Source organism: Glossina fuscipes, unplaced genomic scaffold (assembly GCF_014805625.2).
Source record: "Glossina fuscipes isolate IAEA_lab_2018 unplaced genomic scaffold, Yale_Gfus_2 2, whole genome shotgun sequence".
NCBI classification, from domain to species: Eukaryota; Metazoa; Arthropoda; class Insecta; order Diptera; family Glossinidae; genus Glossina; species Glossina fuscipes.
This window is the reverse complement of record NW_023998416.1, coordinates 10,106,274-10,133,725: the sequence shown is the minus strand read 5'-3', so window position 1 is coordinate 10,133,725 and position 27,452 is coordinate 10,106,274. Positions and strand designations below refer to the sequence as shown.

General features: G+C 31.9%; 1 protein-coding gene across 1 annotated transcript in view; it reads right to left on the bottom strand.

The window, feature by feature from the left end:
• Positions 1–27,452, bottom strand: part of LOC119632896 (phosphoglycerate kinase-like) — a 183,189-nt gene that overhangs the window by 658 nt on the left and 155,079 nt on the right. Inside the window, exon 4 of the mRNA XM_038026052.1 lies at positions 61–547. Within this exon, the coding sequence (XP_037881980.1) occupies positions 61–547 (487 nt within the window). The remainder of the gene's footprint in view (positions 1–60; positions 548–27,452) is intronic.

Sequence of the window (27,452 nt, the reverse complement as noted above, 5' to 3'; positions counted from 1 at the left end):
TTTTATAGGCGTGGCATTCGATTTTATCCTATTTTCAAAAAAAAAAAATAAAAGTCCTGCGGCACGCTTTTCGAAACCCTCGCCCAACAAGGAACTATGAGGGCGATGGACTGTGCCCAAGGCGTCGTTTATGTAAACATCGCCTAACTTGGACAAGCTTTCACGGAAAGCCTTCACCTTCTCAGCATCAGCCTTAACCTTAGCTCCACTATTATCGACACCCTTGCCCTCTTCTTCCACATGGAAGCAAAGATTTTCTAATAGTATAAGACTGCCTTCTACTGGATCCTTACACTTCTCCTCTACCTCTGAGCCAACACAGTCATTCAAGAAAACCACTTCTTTACCCAGTAAAGTTTTCAGTTCTTCAGCCACAGGTGATAATGTATATTTAGGATTTTTATTACCGTCAGGGCGGCTAAAGTGAGACATTAAAACAACAGATTTGGCGTTTTCCGAAAAAGTATACTTCACGCTGTCTAAAGCGGCTAAAATACGTTGATTACACACAACTTTACCATCTTTAATTGGGACATTAAAGTCGACTCTAGAAAAAAGGAGAAAGTTACGTTAGAAGAACTGAAGAAGAAACTAAACGTTTATACAAAAAAGTGAAAAAAATTAAATTTAATTACTCATAACTTTGTGTGGGCATGCCCGATTTTTTCCATTTTTGCACGTAAAGAATAGAGTGTTTCGTGAAGTGAAAATTGAGAATTTCAACCTTCTAACTTTTATAATTTCTAAGTAACAAGCAAAAACCCACAAATTTTTATTAAGAAAACCGGAGTTGCGTTCAGTTTACGCTCCACTGCCGACGTCTGGCCTGACCAATTTGGCCCATTTTCAATACCAACTTGCGAGTAAAACCTTCCAATGTTTTTACTAATTAATTCGGGCGGATTCGTAGTTGATGACGGTTACGGTGTCACATTATTGCGTGTGAAGACCTAATATTCTCTCACACTTCCGCCAAAAAGTCATGCGAAACAACTGTAAGTTTAACGAAGAGCGTACGCTCTAAGAATTTCTCTTTAATTTCAATATTTTAGGTGCTATGTTTGAGTTGCATACGAAACAAAATCCTATCGTTAGTAAAAAAACTGTGACCAATGGTTCATCCAGCAACACTGATTCGATAAAATCGAAATAATGAAATTTCTTAAGTTTTAAGTAAACTTGTTATAATTGACTTTCGCCTATTGAAATTATTTGTTTAGCCTTTGATTTCTGTTTTTTTTTTGGGGGGGGTTGTTGTGTGGAGTTGGACTAAGCCAATGGATTTGTGGTTTTTATGTCCAGAAGTCTTTCATTTCAAATTATGTTTTTTTTGCCCAATTAAGACAACAATTTTGCAATAATTAAGACAACAGCTGTAGCAGAATCATATAAAGCATATCCAGTTGCTATGATTTTTTTCCACCACTTCTTCGCATTTAAAAGAAAGTATTATGTCTTTTCTGTTACTTCTGCTCATTTAACAGAAATGATGATGTCTTTGATGTCCACGCACGGTACTGTTTTTTTATAAACTTTGTAAAGGAAACAAGTAGCTAACGGATTTTAGCGAGAAATCAAAGCCATTTTACAAGGGCGTTCATGAAAATTATGCATTTACATGAAGTTAGAATGCATTATTTTTCATGTGGAAGAAAAGGTAGCGAAGTGTTAAATGGTTGGCAACATCTGAGAATAAGCGTCCACATTTGTTTACACTTCTCAATAATTAAAAATGTATTTATCTGAAAAATGAAAAGTAAACATTTTTAATATTTGAAGCTGAAAAGTGGTCAACAATCGTAATTCCAATCATTCCATATTAAGAATCGTTAACTTCACGCGCAAATTAAGGTTTTTCAAATTTTTTCATTTTTATCATGAACCAAAGCAAGCCGACAAATTTGGAAATTAAATTAAATATTTCCGAAGGTGTTAGTTAATTGCAGAACGTCTAACTATAAACATCGTAATACGGATGAATAAATTCAATATTTAATGTGTTCAAATTTTTTTGATAGTTAATTGAAACGCTCATAATTGGATTTCGAAATTTTATTACTTTCGTTGAATAATTTGATTTGAAATTTGATTGAAATTTTCTGTCGAATTTCGGATCGAAAGTAAAATGTCATTAAACAGTCTTAAACAGTCTTAAACAGTTGTAAACAGTTGTAAACACGTTGTCAAAATAGCGAAATTCCGGATCGAAAGTATATAAAATGTCATTAAACGGTCTTAAACAGTCTTAACCTTAGCCCGTACCGCTAATAAACAAAGAAGCAAATACCTTGAGCCGTGACACATTTGCACATTTTCATTCATTCATAGAGAAGATTTTGGGGCCTTTCCATTGTACCTTCGTCGATCGATTTTGTAAGCCCTGTATTGACAAAAAAAAAGTATTCTACAAAGTTTTCTACAATGATTGAAAAAAGACCATTAATGAAATTTTTGCTTGTTTACATTCTTACCGAAGAAAAGAAAGTAGGTAGGTTGCAATAGATAAAGGCGAACGTGGACAATTAAACCATTTCGAGTACTAATACTACTAGTAATGTGTGTTCAAGAGCAGCTCCACGCATAAATAATTGACTAAAGTTCCATACTTCGCCGTAGAGGGCCTGCATTAGAGTAGATGTACGGGTAGTATATGGTCATATAAGAATTCTGATTGAAAATTATCAACACATAATTCCAACCTTCCTAAATCTGTAATCGTTAACAATAAATCGTTAAATTTAAATATAAATACTGAAACAACATTTTTTGTGAAATTTTTTCTCACCTGACCGTTTAAAGTCGAAATCGAAGGATCCATAAGCATCGGTAAATAAGGCAACAAAGACGACAAATGTTAAACACAATTCGACAAATACATCTTTTATGAAAACCGCTTTGCAGGCGATTCGAACCCTCCCATAGTAAAAAGAGCAATAGCTTTAAAATGCGCTCAACTAGATAACCTAAAGGAGTCGCGTTAAGGATTGCTTCTTTCGATTCGGAAGTCCAAATAACTTGTGTGTTGTAGTTTTTGACATCATCTTTTTCACATAAGCATTTAAGATTCTTTAGAAAACTCTGAATGATTAGAAACGTGTACATTACGTGTACATGTTACCCATTCATTGAGTTAGCCGTGTCGTTCGATAATGAATAGCTTACGGAAAATTCCCATTAAAGCCCTAAGTTAACAGATTTTATTTATTTTTGTTATTTCATACATCTTCACCTGCCTGCACTCTACGCTTCTCTAGGAAAATGTGAATGTGTTATGCAGCAAGTCTCTTGAAAGTAAAATCTAAACACTTTTGTATACATTTATTGGTTGATAACCAATTTGTGTGTCAAAACACATTCACTAACACCATTGCTACCACTAACACCACCGCTCAATCATTTACCACATGTGACACCATATGCAAGTATACAAATGGTTCTTTCGCCTCGGGTTTTCCTTAAACGTGCATGTGACTGTACATATATTTATAAATATACTATGTGACAACCGACATTCACACTTTTTCATCCATTCGGTGACGTCTTGCACCAATACATTGCATAAGGGGCTCATCTCATGTGTCCAATACTTTGCAATTTTTTTTATTTTTTTTTTTTTTATTCATTTTCTATACCTTAAGAGCAATTTATTTTAAAATAGTTCTTATATTACTGTTAAATCCGGTTTGTGGTTAGTTTGGGAAAACATTACGATTAATCAAAGTGTACAAATACAACAGTAGCAACGAAAATAGAAAAAAATTAAAAAAAAAAAAAGAAAGAAACTATCAACACAGGTTTGACATTTTTAAAGTGATTGGTGTATTTTTTTCTGTTTTCCTTCCTATTTTAATGGCAGCAGAGAAAGAAAAATGGAAAGTAAATGGTGATAAAATCCCATAAACCATGGTCAAAGGAAGAGGGCAAACGAAGAACAAAATAAAAATATTGCTATCACATGCTTGTGACGTACCGGCAAGTTCAGGGGAACCACTATAAGTGCACGTTTTGAGTGTCAAGAAGAAAAGTGAGAGAAACTCTGTGAATACCTACAATTAAATTGATTGTAATGAAAATGTAAAAATGCAATAAAAAAGTGAAAAGAAAAAGGTCATGTCACAACACAAACAAAAAGGGAATTACGAATAAGCGATAATCTAGAAAGCACGACAACATAAAATACCATAAAGTTATAGATAGTCACCTAAAAAAAAAAGGCAAAAGATAATCTAAAATGGCAAAGAATTGCTTATAACATCATAGACAAATTCAGATTTACAAGAAGGAACAAGAACTTCAAATAGTACGGAAAACTTTCGAAAAGTGGTATAGATGAGCATGAAATAGCATAACCTTGGCTTTTTTGCATATGAGAAATAAGGAGAAAGAGAGATAGAATTTAGTGCAATAGAATGCGATACCGGAGAGTAGTAAAAAATAAGATAAATTTTCCATAACAGGAATGGCTTAGAATGACACAGATAAATTTAACATAGTGTTATTAACCCAGGGAAGAGTAAATTTCCTCGTTTGAAAGGAGACTCGAATTGAAAGTAGACTCGAGTTTGTATATTACAACATGGCAGTATCTATTTGCGAGAAAAGGTCCAAGCAAAGTCCAAGGCCTTCCTCGGTCAATGGTCAATGGTTTTCATTTCATTCCGTTCCAGTAGTACCATGACTTTGTACATACTTTTTACTGTCAAAAAATAATAATTGATAAAATATTCTTCAACGATGTAAAGTGATGACCGCTTATTCGTCCTACTCTTGCCGTTCAAAAATAAATGCGTACTCGCTTTGTCATTGCGCTTGTAACGTTCAACAATGAATACAAGAACATCTTCAACTGCAGGTAAGTAAGATGAGATCATGGTATTTGTGCGATCGTTACTGGAATTCTTTCTAGATCGAAAAATTCGCAATCAGAAAGGTGCACTTGCCTTGGCCAAACAGACGAAGTTTTCAAAACGGCATGAGTGGCTAGCAAACGTATCCACAGTTGCTAAACAAACGGAAAAGTGGTAACAAAATATTACTATGAATAATTTTCATCCCATAGCGGACACTGCCTTGAGATTTGATGCAAATGTTTGCCTGCGTGCGCTATGGAAAACTGCTATAAGCTTTAAATAATAACTTGAGCAGCTGACTGTCGGAAATGCGCCGCAAAGGCAAATGTAATTTTTTTTTGCTTGTTTTTTTTTTTCATATCCATTCACAATAACAAAAGCAATTAAAGGGTTTAAATCGCATATCTTTCGCCTTAAAAGACTTTCTGGAAATACGATCTTCATTGTCTCGTCTTTTCTTTTCTGAGATATAAAAATATTGAATAATGTCAAGAGGGACATGTAAGAATTAATTTGAAAAATGTAAAAATCATTTCACACATATCCCGCACGATTTCGTATATGTATGCACTTCAGTTTATTACTTTTAATACCAATAGATCATCGAGACACATGTTGAAATTTAATTCATTCACGTTTAAATTGCAAGGGTCGCTGTTTATTGTATTTCACCTCCTTAATTTTTTTTCTTTTTACCTCCTTACCTTATAATTTCATACGTTTTTATTTATTTTCTTTGAGAAATGTTGCCATATGGCATGACGTTGAGAGCACATGGTACAATTGCGTGATGCTATGTTATATGCTCTATGCCATTTCAGTTGATATGCTTCAACTCTTACACTCCGTTGCGATTCAGGGAAAACTGTGAAGATAAAGTCCTTCAAGATTACATTCAGTCTGTCATTGTTATCATATTTCTTAAGCATGGCTTTACGCATATACGCACATGTAAGTTTCCTATATACGAATTCTTGTGTAAGCAGATATTGTTTCAAAGTATTTCTTATATTATATTGTGTTCTCGTATATGGAAAAGAGCCGAAAACAGGAAAGCAAATGTACATAACTACCAAAAAAAAAAAAATATTTATATATATATATATATTCATATTTCTTAGGTATCGCTATAGGTCGTCTATGTATGCATTTATATGTGCATTTGTATTTTATGAAAAATTTATGGCACACAAATGTCAAGCGCTACACTTTGGTAATTTTCTTATACCGACGTTTCTTTTAACGTTTTTTTGTTCGTATTTTGTTGGTCGAAGGAAAAAATATCCATTTTTTCTTGCCGTCCTTTAATGATGTCATGAAATGTGGTTAGCTTAACTGCATTCTGACCGTTCACCTTTTTTTTTTTTTGCATTTTCCGCTTTAGCTATAAGACGTTTCGGTCTCTATAGGAAGCATCAATATTTGTTTAAGAATATTTAAGTGTGCATAGTAAAACACAATGATGCTCCACATATATACCTAATAATATGATCGCTAATCTAAAAAGTATTGATACTTCGCGGACATGTTAGCTAATGTTTGCAATAGAAAAATGTGAACAATGCATTGATATGGCGTCGCGAATTTTTCGCAAAATATCTACTGCGTTTCATAATTTTTTTTTAATAAAACATCAAACACTGAACAGATACTTTATTGAATTTTTATATTTTGTGGAAAGCAACGGACGCTGCTAGGAGAGGGCCAATCAACATAGCTGCGCAAGTAGTCACGAAAATGCCAAAAGGCTAAACATAGAGTTTCATTTGGCATTTTACATTCGAATCGAATTGTTCAGGAAGTTTAGACAGTACTAGAACGAAATGGCAGGTCATTCGCATCTTTCCAAACTGTTGACATCGCTCCAGGTGCTGTAATCCCGAAATTTCACTCTTAACTTTTCGAACTATTACATTTAGAAAGCCATTAGAAATAGCTAATACGAAGAAAGGTATGCTAAACCAAGCCTAAATACATTTTTAAAAAGCTTTCAGAGAGATTTAGGAGATATTTGTTAAAAGTTTCTGTTTGATATATAGCTAGATGGTAATGGCCAGAAAGAAGAGACAGAAAGTGACCGAGTAGCTAAGAATCGCCATAAAGTCAATGTTTGTGGTTTCAAATCTCAGTGCTGTAGACCATAATTGATCATAGATACAAGGCATGCTTAGTCGGTAAAGACACAGCATTTAGTTACGCTTCTTATATCTTTCTCTCATTTTCCGGTAACCTTCTGAGTTATATTAAAAAAAAGAACCAGTAACTGCAAAGGTTACAGATGGTTATCGAGAAATTGATATGAGGCAATAAAGTAAAATGTGCTCCTAAAACTATATTTTATACGACGGTAAGCAACGTAATCTTATCTCTTATTTTCGAAAGCTCATTATTTTTTAAACATAATTTAATGTAATTTTATATTTTTAAAAAATTCCTTCTTTCATAGTTTGTTAGAAGCGACCTCTCATTTGACTTGAGCTAACCAACAAAAGTAATACAATTTTTGTTAAAGCTTTGTGTGTGTTGTCTACTATTATTACCGTACAGCTACTATTATGTAGCAAATACCAACACAACTGCATCTACTACTATATTGAATAACCTAAAAGAAGACGAGACAACAAGAAGCTATTGAAATATTAAAAATACTGAAAACGTAGAAGATCCTATTCTCTACGGATTAAAACAATACAAAATACATGACATGCAAACCAAAAATTTTGTATCAGAAAAAAAAAAAGAAAAAAAAAAAGAACAATGGAAAATAAGGAAAAAATAGAAATTCCAACAACAAAAACAAAGTTGAATTAAATTTGCGATTGTGTCTCATATTGTCAGTGCTACTGTTTGCATTTAGTCCAGGTCCATGGCATTTTGGTTTTGCATCGTTCCGGTCAAGACGAAATAATGAAGTTGTCTACACACACACACACACACACACATACACATACACATACACACATACAGATATAAGGGGAGCCGTAACAAATAAAACTGAAATTATACTAAGAGCAATAACAATGTGCAAAGGTATAACCACTTTACAACTTTAACAAGGACATTCAAGAGGATCTTAAATGATCTGATGTATTCACAGTAGCCGTATATTGAAGGATAGTGGATAGTGCATCTTATGTGCATAACAATTTGAAAAAAGGCCAACAAACCATGTATGTATAGCGGTTAAAAAAAATTGGTTTAAATATCTTTATCTCTTTTGTGGACATGGGGCTTTAAATGAATATCAAAAATTTGCTGCTTTTTTCGCTAACTAAATAATCAATCGAAATCACATATGTGCAAGTGTGTTGCAGGGGGCATATACGTGTGCAGACAGGCATGAAAAAGCAGTACAGCAGCATAGAGAAAGTACAAAATGTCATTTGTAATGTATGACTTGATTGACATAGAAATTTTTGTTTGATTTTATATCATCTCCCTGGTGATGGTTATAAAATTCTATACTCTTTACAAATATGTATGGTTTCCTGAGTTGTTCTGTTTTATTCTTTCCTTCGTAAAGTATTCGCTTATTTTTTTTTTTTTTTTTTGTATTTGTATCTTTCGTAGCCGTGCTGTTTGTTTGCTTTGTGTGTGTTAAGTTAAAATCACTGAACTATAAAACAATATTGTAGGGAAGACAGAGATAGGAAACGCAGAGAACAGAAATATACTGGAAGCATAGACTGTAACACATAGTCTATATGGTCTGGTTGTATTCAAACAGATGACATTTGCTTTAACACGTGGGACTAATATTTTTTTCACTAACATTTACACACATACACATACACACAGGCGAACACACTTCCATTCATAAGCGACTGTTATACCCAGTACTAGAGTAAAGTAAAAGTCTAAATGTCATGTCGCATGCAGACCATATGGCCTGTCATTGTCATTTAACTGCTTTTAGTGCCATTACCATTACTTTTTTTCGACTAAAGTGCGGGCTGGGGTGTAATTTATATTTTTCATATTTTATGTTTTGTTTGTAAGTATTTTTTCCTTTATATTTATGTTTTTTTTACGTTCTGACAGATGGTTTTGTAGTTAATTATCGGCTTAGCATACTTAATGGATTATTTATTAAAGAAATAGAAAAAAGAAAATAAATATCGCTCATACGCTTAGTGCTTCGTCACAACCATCATCAACAAAGTTTATCAACACTGAAAAAAAATTGTTTCTTTTTTTTTTTTTTTTGATTATGTCCGTGAAGGATATAATTAATAAAACACCATTTATATAACATATTGTTTAAAATGTACTAGGCCTGTGGAAGTCAACGTTGAGAATTTATTGATTGTTACTCGTGATTTTTATGGTTCGAGATTGTTCGTCAGAGTGTTAAAGACCGCGGGTTTTTTCCATTCTTTACAGAGAGGCAGTTCGCGATTTAAGGCATGATGATGCTTTATTACCAAATCCGATCTTAAAAAGTCCAAGAGAAGGTCCCTTGTGATGTGACGTATCTGTTTTTCTAAGAATTTCCCTTTTTAGACCGTACACTACCTGTGGTACAGGATATATTAAACGTGCGCGAACGTATCTAGCATGCAGAAGGGCTTAAAAGAGATCCATCTTTTATTATATCGATCGAATGAAAATTATTTTATGAATCGATTTAAGCTTTGCTTGTCGTTTGTCCTGACGAACGCTGCTGGAAACGGTTCGGATTGATCCACTTTTCGACTACTTCCGATAAAACGCTTTATTTTGAAAAATTATTATTCAAAATTTCTTGACAAAAGTCACTAAGTGGTAGTATTCCGATGTTCTAAATTGGTATGAAAAATTTGATCAGCTGTGTCTATTTTTTGAAACCTCATTCATATAACCAATTCTACAAAAACTGAGTCTGTATCCGGTAAAAGGGTTCAATTTTTAATATTTCATCGTGGAAATTAGTTCATAATAGTAAATTGACATAGAAATGAACCTTACCGAATCTGCCCCATATAGGTCTATTTATTGGATACCACCACATATAAGGATTTTCATGATATGTAAACCCTTATAAGCCAAATAGCGCCAAATGTTAATGTTTTATGATAGAAATTCGTTTGTATTAGCAATTGGCCATACAAATTATGTGGACCAAATTTGATCCACATTCGTCTATTTCTTGGACCCATGTAAGGCTTTTCATGATTAGTGAGTGAGTGAAGATTTAATTTTCAATATTTTAGGTTGAAAATTGGTTCATAGCAGCAATTAAAAAAAAAATAAATAACGCTACGGAATTTGGATCACATAGGTCTGCTCTCTGCACCTCTATATAGAGATCATCATGAAAAGCAAGTCTTTACATGAGGAGGATATCTAACTTATAGTTTTTTATGATGGAAAATCATAAAATTGTTCAAAGGTCAGATTAGTTTCCTAATAAGTCACATCACGTGATGTTTTGGGTTCCCCTTAATATGCGGGCTTGTATAATCTTTGATGTATCATTACCAAAACAAGTGAATAATTGAGTTAAGCAAAGAGGTGCCGGGTATCTAATGGCAGGCCTTGTCCGACTATAGGGTTTTTATTTGCCTTCTATTAATAAATGATTCGATTATTTTTTGCATTGGCATGAAGAGTCCTTCTAAATGCTGATAGTATAGATCTAAGTACCTGGTTTCAACCGGCGACACAATAATTTTGATATAAAAATTGTCTAACTTCGCTACGTGTTAGAAGAGATTCTTTTTTTCTCCCAATTTCTGCTCTGACAACACCCAAGCCAGGTTTCACGAAATTGCACAACGTTGCTTGGTTGCATGTCTTGTTGCATGGCTAATTTAAAGCTAATGGGAACGAAAAAGGCCTAATACTTTTTAGATTTAGATTGTTATTAGAGGGTGAAAGCAAAGTATGAAAATCGGATAAGGAATTGAAATAGAGCATATATATATATAATGATGAATTTAATTTCGGTTTTTGTTTCAAAAGTTTTACATAGTATTCTGCTCTGCCTTCTGCTTTTATATTTTTAATTATCGAAACTTTAATAAAAACACGTACACAGTACATAGTAATGTTTTTTTATTACTACACAGTGTTTCTGGCAGCAACTTATAAAATATTCCACAAAGGAAGGAAAATAATATAATAATATTTAAAGGAAAATATTTATTTTTAATATCAACCTAAGGGGGAAAGACATGTCGTCTACTTTACCGACATGGTCTTCTTTATGCCACATCGTAGACAATAGTGCTAATTAGTCATTTCGAATATAGAGATAAGCGAGAGAGCACTTTTATCGCCGCGGTATGTTTTTATCGAACAAATAATGAAGAAAGCCGGAAAGAATAAACAACGGAAACAAGGCAAATTCTTTGATATACTTACAATGGTATAAATACGTTAAAAAAAGTTCTCTGCTATTATTTCGAACACGAACTACACAATAGTTACATAAATTATTAGACGCATAAAGCAGAGTTTAAAAGATAATCTCTTCTATGGAGATAAAAAAAAAATATGAAATAGTCATGGAAGCAAACAATACTTCTTCGTTAGTCATTAAATTTAAATTCACTCACAAGTTAAAGCTTCTAAGAAATCTTAAGAAATTCGCGCTATATTTAGTAACGAAAATACATGATAGATTTAAGATAAATATAGTAAATGGGCAGCTAATATTCCTTAAGAGTACCGGCAAAGTAAATGAAATTGAAATTTAATTCGAGTTAAGTTTTGTCTATAAACAAACTGAATACAGCCCACATTTGTTACATCAATACCGTGGTTCGATCTCTAAAAATAATGAAAACAAAAATTTGAAAATGCATGCAGAACTTGAAATTGCAATTAATTTATGTAATTCTGACTAAAATATGAGAAGGAGCAACTGGAACTTGCCTTTGCGAGACTCTTATAGAATATTTTACATTTATTATTTGTCATCCTTTCAACTTTTGCTAACATACATGATTAGGCCGTGTGATATACCCATGGCTTCAAAAATTTGCAATTGTTACCTTCCGCCAGAAGTTAATCAAGAAACGATTTGACATAGGGGGACATTTCTTGACTGATATTCAGTTATTAGATGCTTGCAAATTATCATGCTCGACATAAATGACATTACACATGTAACGAAGTACACATTGGCTTACCCATAAAGTATTAAAGAATATTTTACTAAAAGGAAGATATTCATTAAGAGTGCTATTTTTAAAATTTATGCAAAAAAAAAAAAAACAACAGCTCGTAACACGTTGCATAGGAAATCTTTATGGCCATGAATATTCCACTTCGATGTCGAACCCTTGTCTTTTTGCGCTCGAGATTGTCGTAGAAGACACCCCTTTCATCGCTAGTCGCAATACATCACAGAAAACTTTTCTTTTTTTACTTGGCAAGCAACGAAAGCAAATGAAATTAATAAACATCGAAAATGCAAACTTTGAGCGCACCATGATTAGCTCCTCCGTACACTGAATAACTCAGTAATAATGAAAGGAAAACCGTTGTTTTATCTAGAGAAAGGTAAAAATCTTCGTATCTAATCGTTATATACATTGATACTTTGCTTTACCTTATCATTTTCATTAGTAGATAATATAGGTTGATATTATATTAAGTGCTTCGGCGCTTGCTCCCTCAACTAATTAAATGCCACATTAGCGAATTTTGGGCCTAAATCAAATACAACCTTTTCTTTTTCGCAATTTCGCATCGCATGTCAATAGCACCAAGTGAACTTTGTGCAGTGCGAATTATTTACTGTTTTCATGTAATATAAAAAGTGCAAACCACGTATATATGTCTTATTTTCCCAAATAGCTGTGCAGGGTTCATTCGTGTTTTTGTGCGAGAATTCGCATCGAAAAATGTAACCAATAAAGCTATGAGAATGGCATGATGTATTTGGGCAATCTGCGAATTGTCCATGCGGTTGCACTCATCCTCAAAACACTGCTTCCACATTGCGGCTTCGTGGTCAGTCGCTGCCAGACAGGCAGACAAGTTGAACGCCGTTGAAATTTTAAGCACAGTACGATTCTAATGATTTTTCTATCAATAAATTTGTGAAAATGAAACCGTTTGCGTCTTTGCACGCATACTTGCCGTTCAATTAGTATAGCTTATCAAGAAGAAAATCGAATGGCATTTAAATAAGAAATAATATTGAAAATGAATGCTTACCTGTAATGAGTTTAAAGCAATATCATAACAGAATTAGCAGAGAGGTTTTATGTTATAGGGCTCTTTGATTTCCCGTATTTATTAAGAATTACTTGAATACCCTTTCAAAGTAATTAAAGCCGAGACGGCCGGAAGTTTAGTACACTACAGAATGTTACCTAATCGAATTAATTTATTTACGGTCGGATAAAAAAGTTTTTGAAGTAGTCAGATAACAGCATTTGTTAAATGAGTAATGCTGATCCATGTCCAATATTACTGCTTAGTATGACTGTTTACAACCGCTTAGTTAAAGGAAAGAACGAAAATTGAAATTTTTCTCACACATAAACGTTAAAAATGATCAAAGAGTATGTTTTCCAATAGAAAGTCTCTTCTTAACTGGCAAAATTGAAACTGGAAGTAATGTAATGAAATATCTGAAAAAAAAAAAAAATTATAGTAAATACATTTTATTTTGTTAAATTTCTTTTAGTTTATTTCATTTTAATTTATCTGTCTCTGCGAATATATATATATATTATGAAATATCAACAACAAAAAGAATTAGAAAAGCTTTTCTTTTAGCCTTTCCTTCAAATTTTACGATAAAAAAATATAAATACATTTTTGACCTTCTTTTATGGATACGAATGGGGATCAAAAGAAGAAATGTCCATTTATAAATTACTCTGTATTTTATAATTTTTCCGTTCTAAAGGCTTTTGCTTTTTTCATTCAAATGCTGTTGTTATTGTTAGACCATTTTTCAAATTTTTCTTTCTTGCTTTACCAATGTTGTTTTTGTCATTGTTGTTCGGCAGGCTTGTTTCAACTTCAGGCTTTTTTTTCTCCGTCTGGTTCAATTTTTTATTCTACTGTTCTAGACGCAGAAACTGTGTATCAATGTCTACGCTATTCTTTTTTCTATAGATATTGTTGCTTTAACAAATCACTGTCATTAGAAATAATTGAAGGATTTTACTCCTTCACAAATCCAACCCTAAGCTCTGATTATTATTATTGGGTCTGGCTACGATTATCGCTAGTGCCAATACCATAGTAGTATATACGTATACGATGGAAAGAAATGCTTCTATGTAAAAAGAATAGTATAAGACTATTGCAGATTTTAATAAGATTTAACATTCGCTTTCTTCTCCTCTTCTTTACTTTATGTTTTCTTACTTTTGCACTTGTTGCGATTTAAGCTTATTATCGGGCTATTTTCTACTTTTTTTTATGTTTACTTATTTACTTTTTTCTTTGTTATAGTTGTTTCTTTTCTACTTACCTTTCCCCCTCTGTTATTTTACTGCTGACCAAGGATGCAATCACAAGTAGATTTGTGTAATCAGTGATAGAAGGACGACGATATTAGGTTGTTCAAAAAATCTTTGCATTAATTTACTTAAAATTTATTAGTAAAAAAATGATGTTCGCTTTAGGGTTTTTTGCTTAGATTCTCTTCACGTTAAGGAAACCTACTTACTAAGTGGAAATTAGAATAGTTTTTACCTTTTGTTTTCGTAAAGTTATACGCAGTGGGACGAGAGTAATTTCGTGATATACATAACATATATAAGAAATTTTAAATAATCCTCATCTCCTTAACCATATTGGTTTTACGAAAATGTTCACGTCTAAATTTTGGAATTTGTTAATTTGTTATTTAAAATTATTGCACATTCTAAATACATTCGAAACTACGTTTGTATAGGTTATATCGATATTAAAATAATGAAATATAAACTTGAATTTTGGTATAAATTGTTTGTGCGCCGTGCAACTGACAGTTTTTATTATTAAATATTTGTTTGTGTCGCGCAACGCGTAAAATAGATTAAAAAATTCCAAGTAAATTAAAAATATGAATAATTATTTTAATTGCAGCGAGAATAAGCGTTCGAAAAACTGATAGTCGACGGACAGACAAGTAGGTTAGAATTTACCTTTGAAAAAGTATACAGATTTCATTTTTACTCTAGTTTCTTAGTTTTTATAGTAAACACCATATGATAACATTAAATTTGGTCAGTGTGCTTAAGACTCACTAAAAGAGTTTCAGAGATTGATTCATAAAAGAGACAGGTAGACGAAAGTGGATCGCATTTGCCGTGAAAGAAAACATCCGAAGCACGGTTAATGTGTTTGAGAAAGTTTTCCTTAAGAATTTCAATTTTGCAGATCAGTTGATAGAGAACTCTTTCCCAAGTCTCGATCATAGAGAGCCCCTATAAGAAGGGAGAGAACAGAGGCATTATGTAGAAACGCAAGACATCTTATGAATGAATATGTGCTCTTTTTAAGCAACATGTCTCATACATTTATAGTTTTTCCGATAACTCAATATATTTAGCGCTTCCTTTTTATAACCTATAAATTGTTTATCTATTAATTTCGAAGAAACTAAACGTCAGCTTTAAAAGATGGATTTTCATAATATCTCGCACATATGCTTGTGTTTATGAGAAACTATTTTCCGTTGATTACTTTTATATGTGAGAATTATTATCAATTAGTCTTTGTTTAGTTTCATTATTACTTACGTTATTTTCCGAAAGTTTCATTTCCTGAACTTACAACAAACTTACATATAAATTGTGTTTATTCTTAAAGAAGGGAAGTCGTAGATATTAATATTTTTTTAAAAATGAAGAAAAACTTCTGATTCCGTCAAATTATAGATAAGATTCATTCTAGGCGGTGGCCTGGAGTCAGTAACTATTGTTAATTTTTCGTCAACTTTTAAACATTTCTTCCTCGCTTTGTCTCTTATTTTATTTATCTTTTCGTAGATTTGCTTGAATTCCGTTTGTCTTCTCTTGCTTTATTACTCTTAATTTACTCTGTTTTTTCTTAGCTTGCTTTATTTTGTGGCGCTTTCTCTTTTCTTTTCTTTTCTTTTCTTTCCTTCTCTTTTCTTTTCTTTTCTTCTCTTTTCTTTTCGTTTCTTTTCTCTTCTTTTCTTTTCTTTTCATCTCTTTTCTTTTCGTTTCTTTTCTCTTCTTTTTTTTTCTTCTCTTTTCTTCTCTTTTCTTTCTTCTCTTTTCTTCTCTTTTCATTTCTTTTCTTGTTTTCTTTTTCTTCCCTTTTCTTCTCTTTTTCTTCTCTCTTTTGTCCTGGTGTTGTGTTTTCTCGTTTCTTTTCTACCTTTGTCCGGTCTTATCTTGTTAGCTTGCATATATTATCTTCTTATTCTCTCTATTTTTGTCTCTCTTCTTTCGTTTTCCTTTATTTCTTCCCACAATATCCAACCGAGATTAATTCAAATATACGATTTTGAAATAAATTAATCCATCTGTTGCTTTCTTTGCGAACTAAACAATAACTATTGAAAAGTGTTCTTTTGAAAATATTTATATATATAATAAATCTTTTAAAGAGTATGTATATACGTGTATGCATATTAGCTATATATTACCCTTAATTAGAATTTCTAAAAAAGACGTATCACATTTTGGAAACCACTGTATGGTATTTTAACATCAAAAAATTCATAAAATTCCATGCGGTAGTAGCGAAATAGAAAAATGGATTAAGCTACAAAGTTGATGAGGAATTAATTTCGGCAAAAAGTTAGTTGCGCTCTTGCTACCTTTAGGTAAAATTTTCAGTTATTTACCACATTTCAATTCACATACGTACATAACTCAGAGAAGTCAGTCAGATGTTATTCGTTTTTCTGCCTGTTTTTATTTAGTGGAAGTAAAAGAAAAGTTCATAAGTCTAAAATCTTTTAATCTGTATTAAATTGTGCTAGCTGTTGCTACATAGTGTATTATTACATGCACCACAGAGAACTTAGAGCTATAACGAGAGTAAACTAATTTGCTTATACTATTTGTAACGTCCGCAAGAACTTTTATATTCGACTACTATGCTGTTTTCTTACCTCTGTTCTGCAAGTTGTTTCTATAGCCTGCACTTGAAATCGGGTTAATTTTTCATCGCTACCGTTAAACATATTGAGAGTAGATTTTCAAATCTTGAATATGATCAATCATAGAATTTATTTTTCTATTGTTATTGGCAGACAATCTTGACATGTCTGTCCGTCAATTTGATTGTTAGAACCTTTATTCTGCGTGCGGCTGGTAAATCTAAAAGGAAATATCTCCACAATTCGACTCAACCCATTTGCGTAATTTGTATTTGCATGTTGGGTGTCCAGGATTCACTCTTAAGTGAACGTAGTCTTCTTTCGTATACTTGTATACTTACAAATACGTATACGTTTGTTAGTTATCTGACAATCCTTCCTGTATTCTACTTATGCTATATACGCCCTTGAGTTATCTGTTTTATACCTTTAAACGAACATGCACAACATACATATATTTATGAAAGTTATATTTCCAAAGCCGTATATATAAGCGAGCGTTTATGCATACTTTCATATTTAGCTTCGTCTATATGTACATGTATCTAACGTGCATTAAACTTTAAATACACACACTTGCATACATATATATATATATATATATTTATATACATATGTATGTATATGTCTACACAAATCTAAGCTATTAGTAGGTTGTGCTGGTTTTTTTGCTATTGCACCCACGATTTAATCCGCTTTACGTATGCAGTTTGCTTTTGTTTTTTTTTTTGCTTTCATGTTTCCTCATATGTTGTCTACCCGAACACATGTTTTAAACACCCATACACAACATTAGTTTTGTACGCCAAGTTGTTATATTATGGCATTTATACGGTGTGCTGTGTGTATGTGTTACTTGAGTATTTTAATTTTAACTCTCTCCTATTTACAAACACATCCATACACATAAAGTTATCTATGCACACATAAGTGTATTCTACGGGCGTGTGCGTGTGTGTGTGTGTGTGTCTGTAAACTTATTTATTTTGTTACATTTTTAAAATACAGCGTCAGGTTTAGCGTCAAACAAAAGTTGCTTATCTATCCCATGTATTATATAATATTGTGGTATATTTGTGTGGCGATACTTGTCATTTAGTTAGTTTTTCAGTCTTTTTTTCCCACTTCACTCTTTGTTTGCTATAAACTAAATGAGAGTTTATATATATATATATATATATATATATGTATATACAGCAACGAAGAGGGTATTGATGGCATTTCCAACGTAAGGTTTAGTGGAAAAGTCAAGTGCTTTGAGTTTAATACGGTATACAATGTGATATGGTCCGCAATGTAGATAATTGCCTCTAGAATCTTAATAACGTACACAAGAGAAAATTAATGACATTGACATGTGAAGTTTTTATAAATCAAATGAACAAAAGTGTAGCAATGCATTTCTTATAAGGCGGATGCTCAACGCTCAACGTTCGTTTGAGAATGAAGAGATAAGAATCTTAATTCTAGGCTAGATCGAATTGATTGTGTTGAGCATAATAATGCATGTAATGAAATTACCAGCCCGTGTTTTAATAGAAGTCTTAGCTTTTCTTCTTCTTCTTCGTTTTTTTTTTTTTTTTTGATAAATTTAGGGCGAATAATTTGACTTGCAATCTTGTGGTCAGGCAATGTACAGTGCAATAAATTAATAAAATGACCTCTGAAGGGTTTTTTTTTTTTTTTTTTTGGTTAGACCTGAGGTGAAAATCAAAGTAAACGGCCAAGGAACACGCTATCAATAAACTAATAATCTTAACTTTGGAAATGTTGGTGTAATATTAACCTAATAGCTCGTGACAGCGCATAAGTACATACGAAATAAACAACTAATTGCATGATATTGAAAGATTGAAGCCAATATCTTTCAAGGTCAACTAGCAACTCAATGCAAGAAGAGTAAAAACTGTATAGTTGGGCAAGGCCACTGCTAAATACCTTATACGAGTCCATCTAATACAAACAAGTCTTCATCTAGGCACAAGGCTTCACAAGGCTTATTTTCAAGGGAAGGCCAAAGGCTATTCCTATGTGCTAACGATAAGCAACTTTTTGTTAAGCAATAATGTTTGGCAACCTTCGCGCTATCTTGCTTATTGCTCTCAGGATTTCTCTTTCGCCATTCGATCAACGCGTTGCGTATTTCTTTGAATTTAATATTGAAGAATGAAACCCTCTAATGAATCCAAAATGCAGACAAATTTTATATTTCATCTGTCGAAATGATAATATACTTTGTAGCAAATTTCATTTTAAAGAAGAAAATTGGACTTTGCTGCCATATTATTTTCTGTAGTCAAGTTCAGAGCTTACACGTTAATTTAATATTATTCTTTTTGCACAATTCTTAATTAGAGATTTTGTAAAAATTTCTAATCGGCTTTCAATAGGGTTCGTCCATGGATGAAAACATGTTAGTGTAACGAATTTCGTGCAAATATCTTCAAAATTGCGACATGAGGGCTGAACATAAAAATATTTAGGCAGACATCAAATGAGAAGCCATACATAGATAAATAATAAAAGGTTTTTCCATTTTAAGTTACTTTAGGTGAGGCATATGTCCAATACACGCACAAACTTTATACACGCTTAATACACATTTACTAAAAATGCTGTAATGATTAAGCTGCTTAATGGGTTCACACTTAACAAAATGCTTTACTTTATTGTTTTTATAAATTAATTGAATGCGTTGATTAGAACATGATTTTCCGGTTTGATGATTGTCTAGCTAACTCGTATTCCTACAGCTATTTGTAGTCAATTAGACCTAGGAGGATGACGTGGAATTAAAATAAAAATTTCTTATAGTCTCTGGAATTTTTTAAGTCTCCATGTTTTAGGCATTCTTTAAACATCTTTCGATCAGCCTCATAAATATAATTCATTTTTTTCTGCATATGAGGTGACCAGATTTTGTAAATCAAAATTCGACAAGCTATATATAATTTTTTTAAATTTTTTAAATAAATAAGTGATTTTATTATTATTGGTTTTGTGGTGGAGGTGGTATGTAAGCCAATACATAAAGAAAAATAAATAATTTTTATTTGATTTTTCAATAATGATATCACATACAATGATGATCCAAATGGAGTATTCATTTTTGAACAATGTAATAAACTTGTAAGTCTTTTAAGAAAGCAGTCTCTGCACTACTTTCATAAACATCTTCATCTAAATTGTTACGTTCTCACATTACTACTTGTGCTAATTGTACTTGTGCTACTACTATACAAACTAGGAACAAATGTTATCAAAACCAATTGTAAAAAATCGAGATAAGGGCTAAAAATTCGGGATTCTATGGTCCCGGGATGTATGGTCACCTTATTGCATGCTGTTAATTGTTTATCGATTTTTTGCCAAGACGAAACAAGAAAGAGAAGTTTTGTATGAAAGTTTTCGATACTGTTATCTATAAAATATACTAAGTATTGCTGACTTATGGTTTACAAGAATATATTTTTGTTTTTCGTTGATTACTTTTATATGAGACCATTGTTGTTAATTACTCTTCGTTGACTTTTGCTATTATTTTTCTAATTTAATTACGTAAGATGTTCATGATTGATGGTTAACCATTTAAAACCATACAAAAACGTAAAAAATAGACGAACATAAAAAAATCAATATATAATATCGAAGTGATCAAGAACTTATATACCTTAGGGGCTTTCACGTACGTGCTTGTGAAAGGCATTATAATCTTTATATATATAAAGGCAATCATAAGATACCCTGTATAATTTCCACTAGTACACTTGTTCATCCATTTTGGTAATAACACATCAAAAATTATATATTATTGTCATGCAAAGGCATACTTTTCATGAAAGCCAGCATATCGGAGTATGTCACAAACATCCCATGATGCGATCCAAATTTACCAAACTTAATTTTTTGGCTAAATATTTTTTTAGTTCTTGCCATAAGTGCTTGCTTTCCTTGATAACTTTTATATATTTTAAGATCTAAGGGTTGAGACCTATGTAGCCCAAAATCTCCGACATTTTTTTACTTCATTGCTACTACGAACCTATTTTTATTAGAAAATATTAAAAATTGAAAGGCTTCATGCAAAGTCTAATATAATCTTGCGGGGCCAAGAAAGGGACCCTTGTATTTCAAATTTGGTCCGTTTAGTTTTTATGTCAAATTACCACCATGAACAAATTTTCATCATAAAATATTAACAATTGCGGCTATTTGGCATGTAAAGATTTACATATCCGGCAAATCTTTATATGCGGTGGTATGCAAAAAATAGACCTATGTGTTTCAAGTTCAGTAGTGTTGATTTCTCTATTAATCTACTAATATGAACCAATTTTCGCCATGAAATGATGTAAAAATTCAGTTTTCATAGGAGTTCGTTACCCCAGCCGAACCAATTTTTTTATATCAATTCAGAATGTCGAAACGCTATTACTCAGCGGGTTTTGTCGAAGAAGGTTTTTTCCATATATCTTCTCCTCAAAATAAAGCCTTATCTGTGAAGTGATCAAAAAAGCGGATCGAACCAAATCGTGTTTGGGATAAAGCACGTCAGTGTACCCAATTCTATCAAAATACCTCAAAAATTCGACCTGTAATCTGTACACAAGTATCCATGGACAGACGGACAGACAGAAGGGCAGACAGACGGAAAGACGTTACGTACGTCCACCTAACTTAAACTTAACATACCTTGTATCCCTCGCAGCGTATAACAACTTTTAGGGATTTGTGCAGAGTTTTTTTAAAATTTTATACAACATTTTTTCAAAACATTTTGTAAAAAATTAAAGAAAAGAAAATTTTAAAATGTTTTACATTAGTTTTTTTTTAATTACATTAGCGGCGCGTCTGTGTTTCGCTTATACCGTTCAATGCAATTGCAATTACTTTCGTATTATACGTAGCTACATGATATGATTACAGCAAATATTCATGTAACCCTTAGCTTTTTTGTATGTTCCCCTGAGGGCTAAATAAATATAATTATTTTCGATATTAAGTGGTTTTGTTGTTTTCTATTCCCTTCAGTTTCTATTTGAAAATTTATTAAAACCCACCGTCGTTATCTGCGACAAAAAAAACTTTTCTCTACACTTTTCCCATAAATTTTTACACAAAAAAACCTATAGACTAACTAGCAATATATGTATATATATTACGTATAGTTAAAAAATATATATACCAGAATCAAAAAAATCTTGAGCTTAATAAATGATTCCGTTGCTTAAAGTCATGTCATCGGTTTATATAATTATTCTTACGATTATAATTTAAATGAATGAAATAAATTGAGTAAACGAATACGCGAACATATGAATACGTCAATATGTCTATATATGAATATATGAATAAAAGAATATTTGGTTACGTGAACATAATAATGTATACAAAATTCGGGCAAACGAATATATTTGAATAAATGAATATATGAATGCAAGAATATATGTTTATCTGTACGCATTTGTGAATGTACAAGAATATATGAATGAATATCAAAATGTATGAATTTATAAACAAGCGAATGTATGTACATCTGAATTTATGGATAAATGATTAAGTGGATGTATGAAAGACAAAGTGTATGATTATATGAATATGTAAATAAATGCATTTGTGAATACATAAAAATATGAATATACGAATGGGTGCACGTATTGATACAAAAATATATGAATACATAGACAAGTGATTTTATGAAAACAAGAATGCATGAATAGGTGACTATCCGAATATATGAAAATATAAAAATATGAATATAAATATGCATAAGAAACATGAACGACTAAATAAATGAACATTTGAATTTATGAATATAAAAATATATGAATTTATGAATTTGACTACGTAGAAGCATGAATATGTTACTGTATGAATGTAAATGTATGTATTGTTTAAATATGCGAATATAAAAATAAATGAATATATGAATATACGATTATATGCAATACGAACATGACGATGTGGCAATGTTAATATGTTGGAAACCCAGTCAAAAAGTTCACTATTTTTTAGACTGCTTATATATAAAATTTATTTTTGCTTTTTCAAAAAACTATTGAAAATAGCTCTCCTATGTATGAGTAAACAAGGGAATGAATCAACCAGTCAGCGTTGGAACGTAGTTAGTAAATTTAAAAGCGACCATACCTATGGCGTGCCTATGGTTATACGTTCATTAATGTTTGTTTGCATAACGCACAGAAACCATAAAATAAGTGTTTGAATTGTTGTCCTCTGCGCACTTATCGGCTTTTGTGTTTGCAGCTTGTATAAAATTTCACTTTAATAAGGCCCTAGAGAGCGACAAAAAGTAGTAGAGAAACACAACTGTTAGAAAATAATATGAGAAAAAAAAAAAAAAAAAGTGAACACTACAATCCAGTCATTATTATAACCGCTAATTTGTCCTCGTTCGTAATTAATTAAAAAAGAAATATTCCCTTTCCTTGGCTCCCCTCTGCTAACGTCCTTTCTCTTTCCTATGCTCATATAAGCTTGCTTTCATTGCAAAATAATGTCACTAATAGGTCTGAGATTGCACATAAAATAAAAAGCATTGTTGTAGTTGTTTAATAGTACACAGGAAAAAAAAAAAATGAAATACACACACGCACAGAATTGAAAAAGAAATCCACATTATTACTGCATAACTGCTGTATTATGTAGTCTAAGCTTTTATTAAAACAACTCTCATTATGAGAAGCTTAAGCGCCATTTTATGTATAATGAGTATTAAACAAAAAATAAAAAAAAAAAATAAAAAAAATAAAAATAAAAAACAACAATCTCTCTCCATTCGCCAACTAATACCCCAAGTTGCTGGTTTTAATACATCTGCAATATTACAGCGATATTTATAAACGTATAAATGTACACACATGTGCATATACTTATTATACATGAATAAATATACATATATATATATATATATATATATATATATATATATATATATATATACGTATAAACGAAAATGCTTTTGTTTAACTATGTATGCGCTGAATAAACTCATAAAACACCTTGAGTGTATTTTTTGCACGGATTTCTATATCCACGCTTCGTTTATAAAGACGTACTAAGTTTGTCGTTTGTCTTGCTACATTTGCATCTCTCGCAAAAATATAAGTATTCTTAATCAGCATATTGCTGCCTATATCCGACCTCCCTCTCTCTCTCCTTTTGTATATATTTGTTTTTCCATTCATATATATGTCTGTTATCTTTTCCATGTAATCTGTTAATCGTCGTCAATTCATATCCTTTCAAAGGCATGCTAATTTTCTTAATTGGCCATCTGTCCTACCTTTTCAACTTTTCGCAATCTGTCCAGCTATTTGTTATCCGTCTTACCGACTATCTTTGCTCATCTTTTCCGCTACCAGTTCCATCAATTCATCCGTCTATTAACTTATTCAATCTTCCATTATTCTATTCCATTGTGTCATTCGCTCGTCTGCTCAACTCTTAGCTTGTCCGTCTATCCATCTCTTCACAGCTCGAGAAACTCAGAAAAATGTGGGGATAATTTGTTATAGAAAAGAAAGTGAGTTCAAGCAAGAGGGACTTTCAAGAGAATATCGTTTCCAATAACAGAGCATTCTTAACAAAAATTACCATAATGTTTGATGTAAAAATTTATCATGAAATTCATTGAATGAAGATTAGGAGGGAAAAGAAAAATCGTTCAAGGTATCGCGGCTATACGATTCGTTCCAGAACGAGTATAGCTTTCTTTAGTGCTTTCTTTTAATTGCATTGCATCTACAATTGCGTTAAAAATCGTAATGATGGACAGAAGAGAAAGACAAAGAGAGCATGCGACGGAGAGATAAAAGAAGAGAGAAGAATGAAAACAAAGAAACAGTATTATTTCATCTGCTTTGGAGATCTAACCGCATTAATTATTACTGTGAATTTGTGTATGAACTTAAGAATATACCGATGAACACATACACACGTACATATAAGCGTAGAAAAGGAAACTAAAATAATTCATATTATTTTCCATTTATAGAAACTAAACAAATTACTTTTTTTTATTTTTAACATCATTTTACTATTACTTATTATCGTTACTCTTCTTACACAGTGCAGGCGCACTGCACATTGGCACATTTTTATCTGTAAGCTAGAGACTGTGTAAGTATTCCTTTGTTAATCCTAAAGTTGCTTATTTATTTGTTTTTATTGTAGTTATTATTATTGTTGTTGTTGTGGTTGGTATTGTCGTTGTTGTTGTTGTTGTTGCTACTGCATTGTTGTTATTCTTATCGTTCTTTCTAAATTTTCGAATCCTTAGAGAGATAACAATTTTTCTTTTCTTTCCCATCAGCCTGCCGTTGCTTCTGCTCATTTAAAATAATGTCATCTTCTATAGCAACAGCAATAGCAAATAAACACTTATATGTCCATATAAATATATGCATGCATTTGCATACACTTTATGTTATGTTGTTAGTTATTTGGTGAATTCTTAATAATTTACTTAACAATTTATTTGATTTACTTTTACAAGTATTTTTGTTTTGTGTCGAAGACAAATAGAAATTCATTGCATTTCTTATATTTTTATTGGTGATATTTTTGTTCTTGCTCTTCTTACTATTCTGAATAGGAAAAATGAAAAATGGCAAAATAATAATAATAATAAAAAAATCTTGTAAAAACCTCTGTGAATATTCAAATAACTTTGAAATATTTTCTTTCTTATTTCATAATATTATATATTAATATATAATATATAAGATGTATTCATATGTGCTTGCAGAGCTGGACAATTCTTTAACTTTTTATTTGGCACTTAATCAACAAAGACCAGTAAGAGAGATATGTTTAATACTCTGCCATATAACTCAGGTAAGGCAAGCTAAAGTAAATGTATTGCTTATACGCCTCACATCATAAAACATTCATTCGAATATCATATAAACTTATTTCGTGCAAAATGGATATAGAATCTACTAAAAGTATGATAGAAAAATGTTGTCAACGGAACTTGAAACTACAACATAAGTGTTGAGTTAAATATTCTTAAGAAAAATTGAGAGAATTTCTATATCTTACACCAGACGTAGATATTTGGCATATAAAGCTTGTGCGGATGTATGTAACACGCAGAAGAGCTTAAGATAGACTCACCTTTTATTGTACTCATCGATTCAGTATCATTTTCTAAGACGATTTAAGCTTGTCTGGCCTGTCTGGCCGTCTGTCCATTTATATTCGCGTTCTAGCTTGAATGTCGCGATTTTGATGAACTTTTGTACACTAAAGCGATTTGACCGATTTGAAGTTCAAATCGGCCCACTTTTTCGATCACTCTCCAAGCCCTAATTTGAAACGGCATTATATGGAAAAAATGTCCATTTTCAAAATGTCTCGATAAAAGTGCATAAGTAGTCGTGTTTCGGCCTTCAAAATAGGTGTTGAAAGTTGGACTAAGTGGTTAGTTTTTTTGAATATCCTTTCATATAACGAAAACGAAGGTTCGTGCGACAAAATGTTGTAATTTTCAATGCTTCAAGGTGAAGACCAGATCATAATAGCAATTTAAAATAAAAAAATTATTGTACCAAATTTGGACTACGACCTTGGATCCTACTCTATAAAAGGATTTTTAGGAAAATTTTTGTTTTTGTGGGTAGAATAGTTTAAGTTGTGCTGAATTTTGAACACGTACCTCAATTTTGGAACCTCTTGTGCACAGCCAAGCCTTTATCTACAACGAGTTACAATTTCGGGTACAATTTTAGTATTTTGTGGCAAAAATAAGAATTGTGTTAGACAATGGGGTGCAGGGTATTAATTAATTATAAATTAGTCGCCTTAGCCTGACTATGATATTTTCACTAGTTTTCTTCTGAAATATGTAACGGACTACGTGGGAAGAAAACGCTTTATATCAATGATGTTAAACATGGTTTCGTATGCATATTTTGGTAATTTACTTGTGCAAATTGGGCATGAAGGTACAAATTACCCGTAATCGCCTGAACTCGATAACACAAATTTCACAACAAATACAATTTTATAGACAAAAATAGAAATGAATCGCTTCTCATTTCTAGAACTCTTCTCTAATCATTAAGGTTTTAATTTGTTCCATAATAACTGAGAACGTTTTATGCCTACAATATTCTGCTTTATACGAAGAGGAGAGATATGAATACCTATAAACTATTTACAAGCAATCATTGACGTTCCTTTAATGAAGAATCATTTAAATCGAAAACTCACAAGAGGAGCTGATATATTGATGAGATATAGGTCAAATTAGAAAAATTTCTTCCTTTATTTAATATGACTAACGTAGGGGGTGTCCCCTATACGTGCAGCACGGTAATGGTTACAAAGAACTGAGAGAAAAGAAGGACACGTGGAGGTTGTGGCTGCAGTGAGTGTGTGCCCAATTGTGTTATTTCTTTACCGACTCAGTACTCACTATAGCTACGACCAAATTTAAAGTCTACCGCACAGAGATTTCAGACCGGGAACAATGATTTAGTAACTCTCTTGCTTACTTCCTCGTCTACTCATGGAATTGATCAAAGTAAAATTAATAGCACCTTTATCGTCTAAAACGGGAGGTG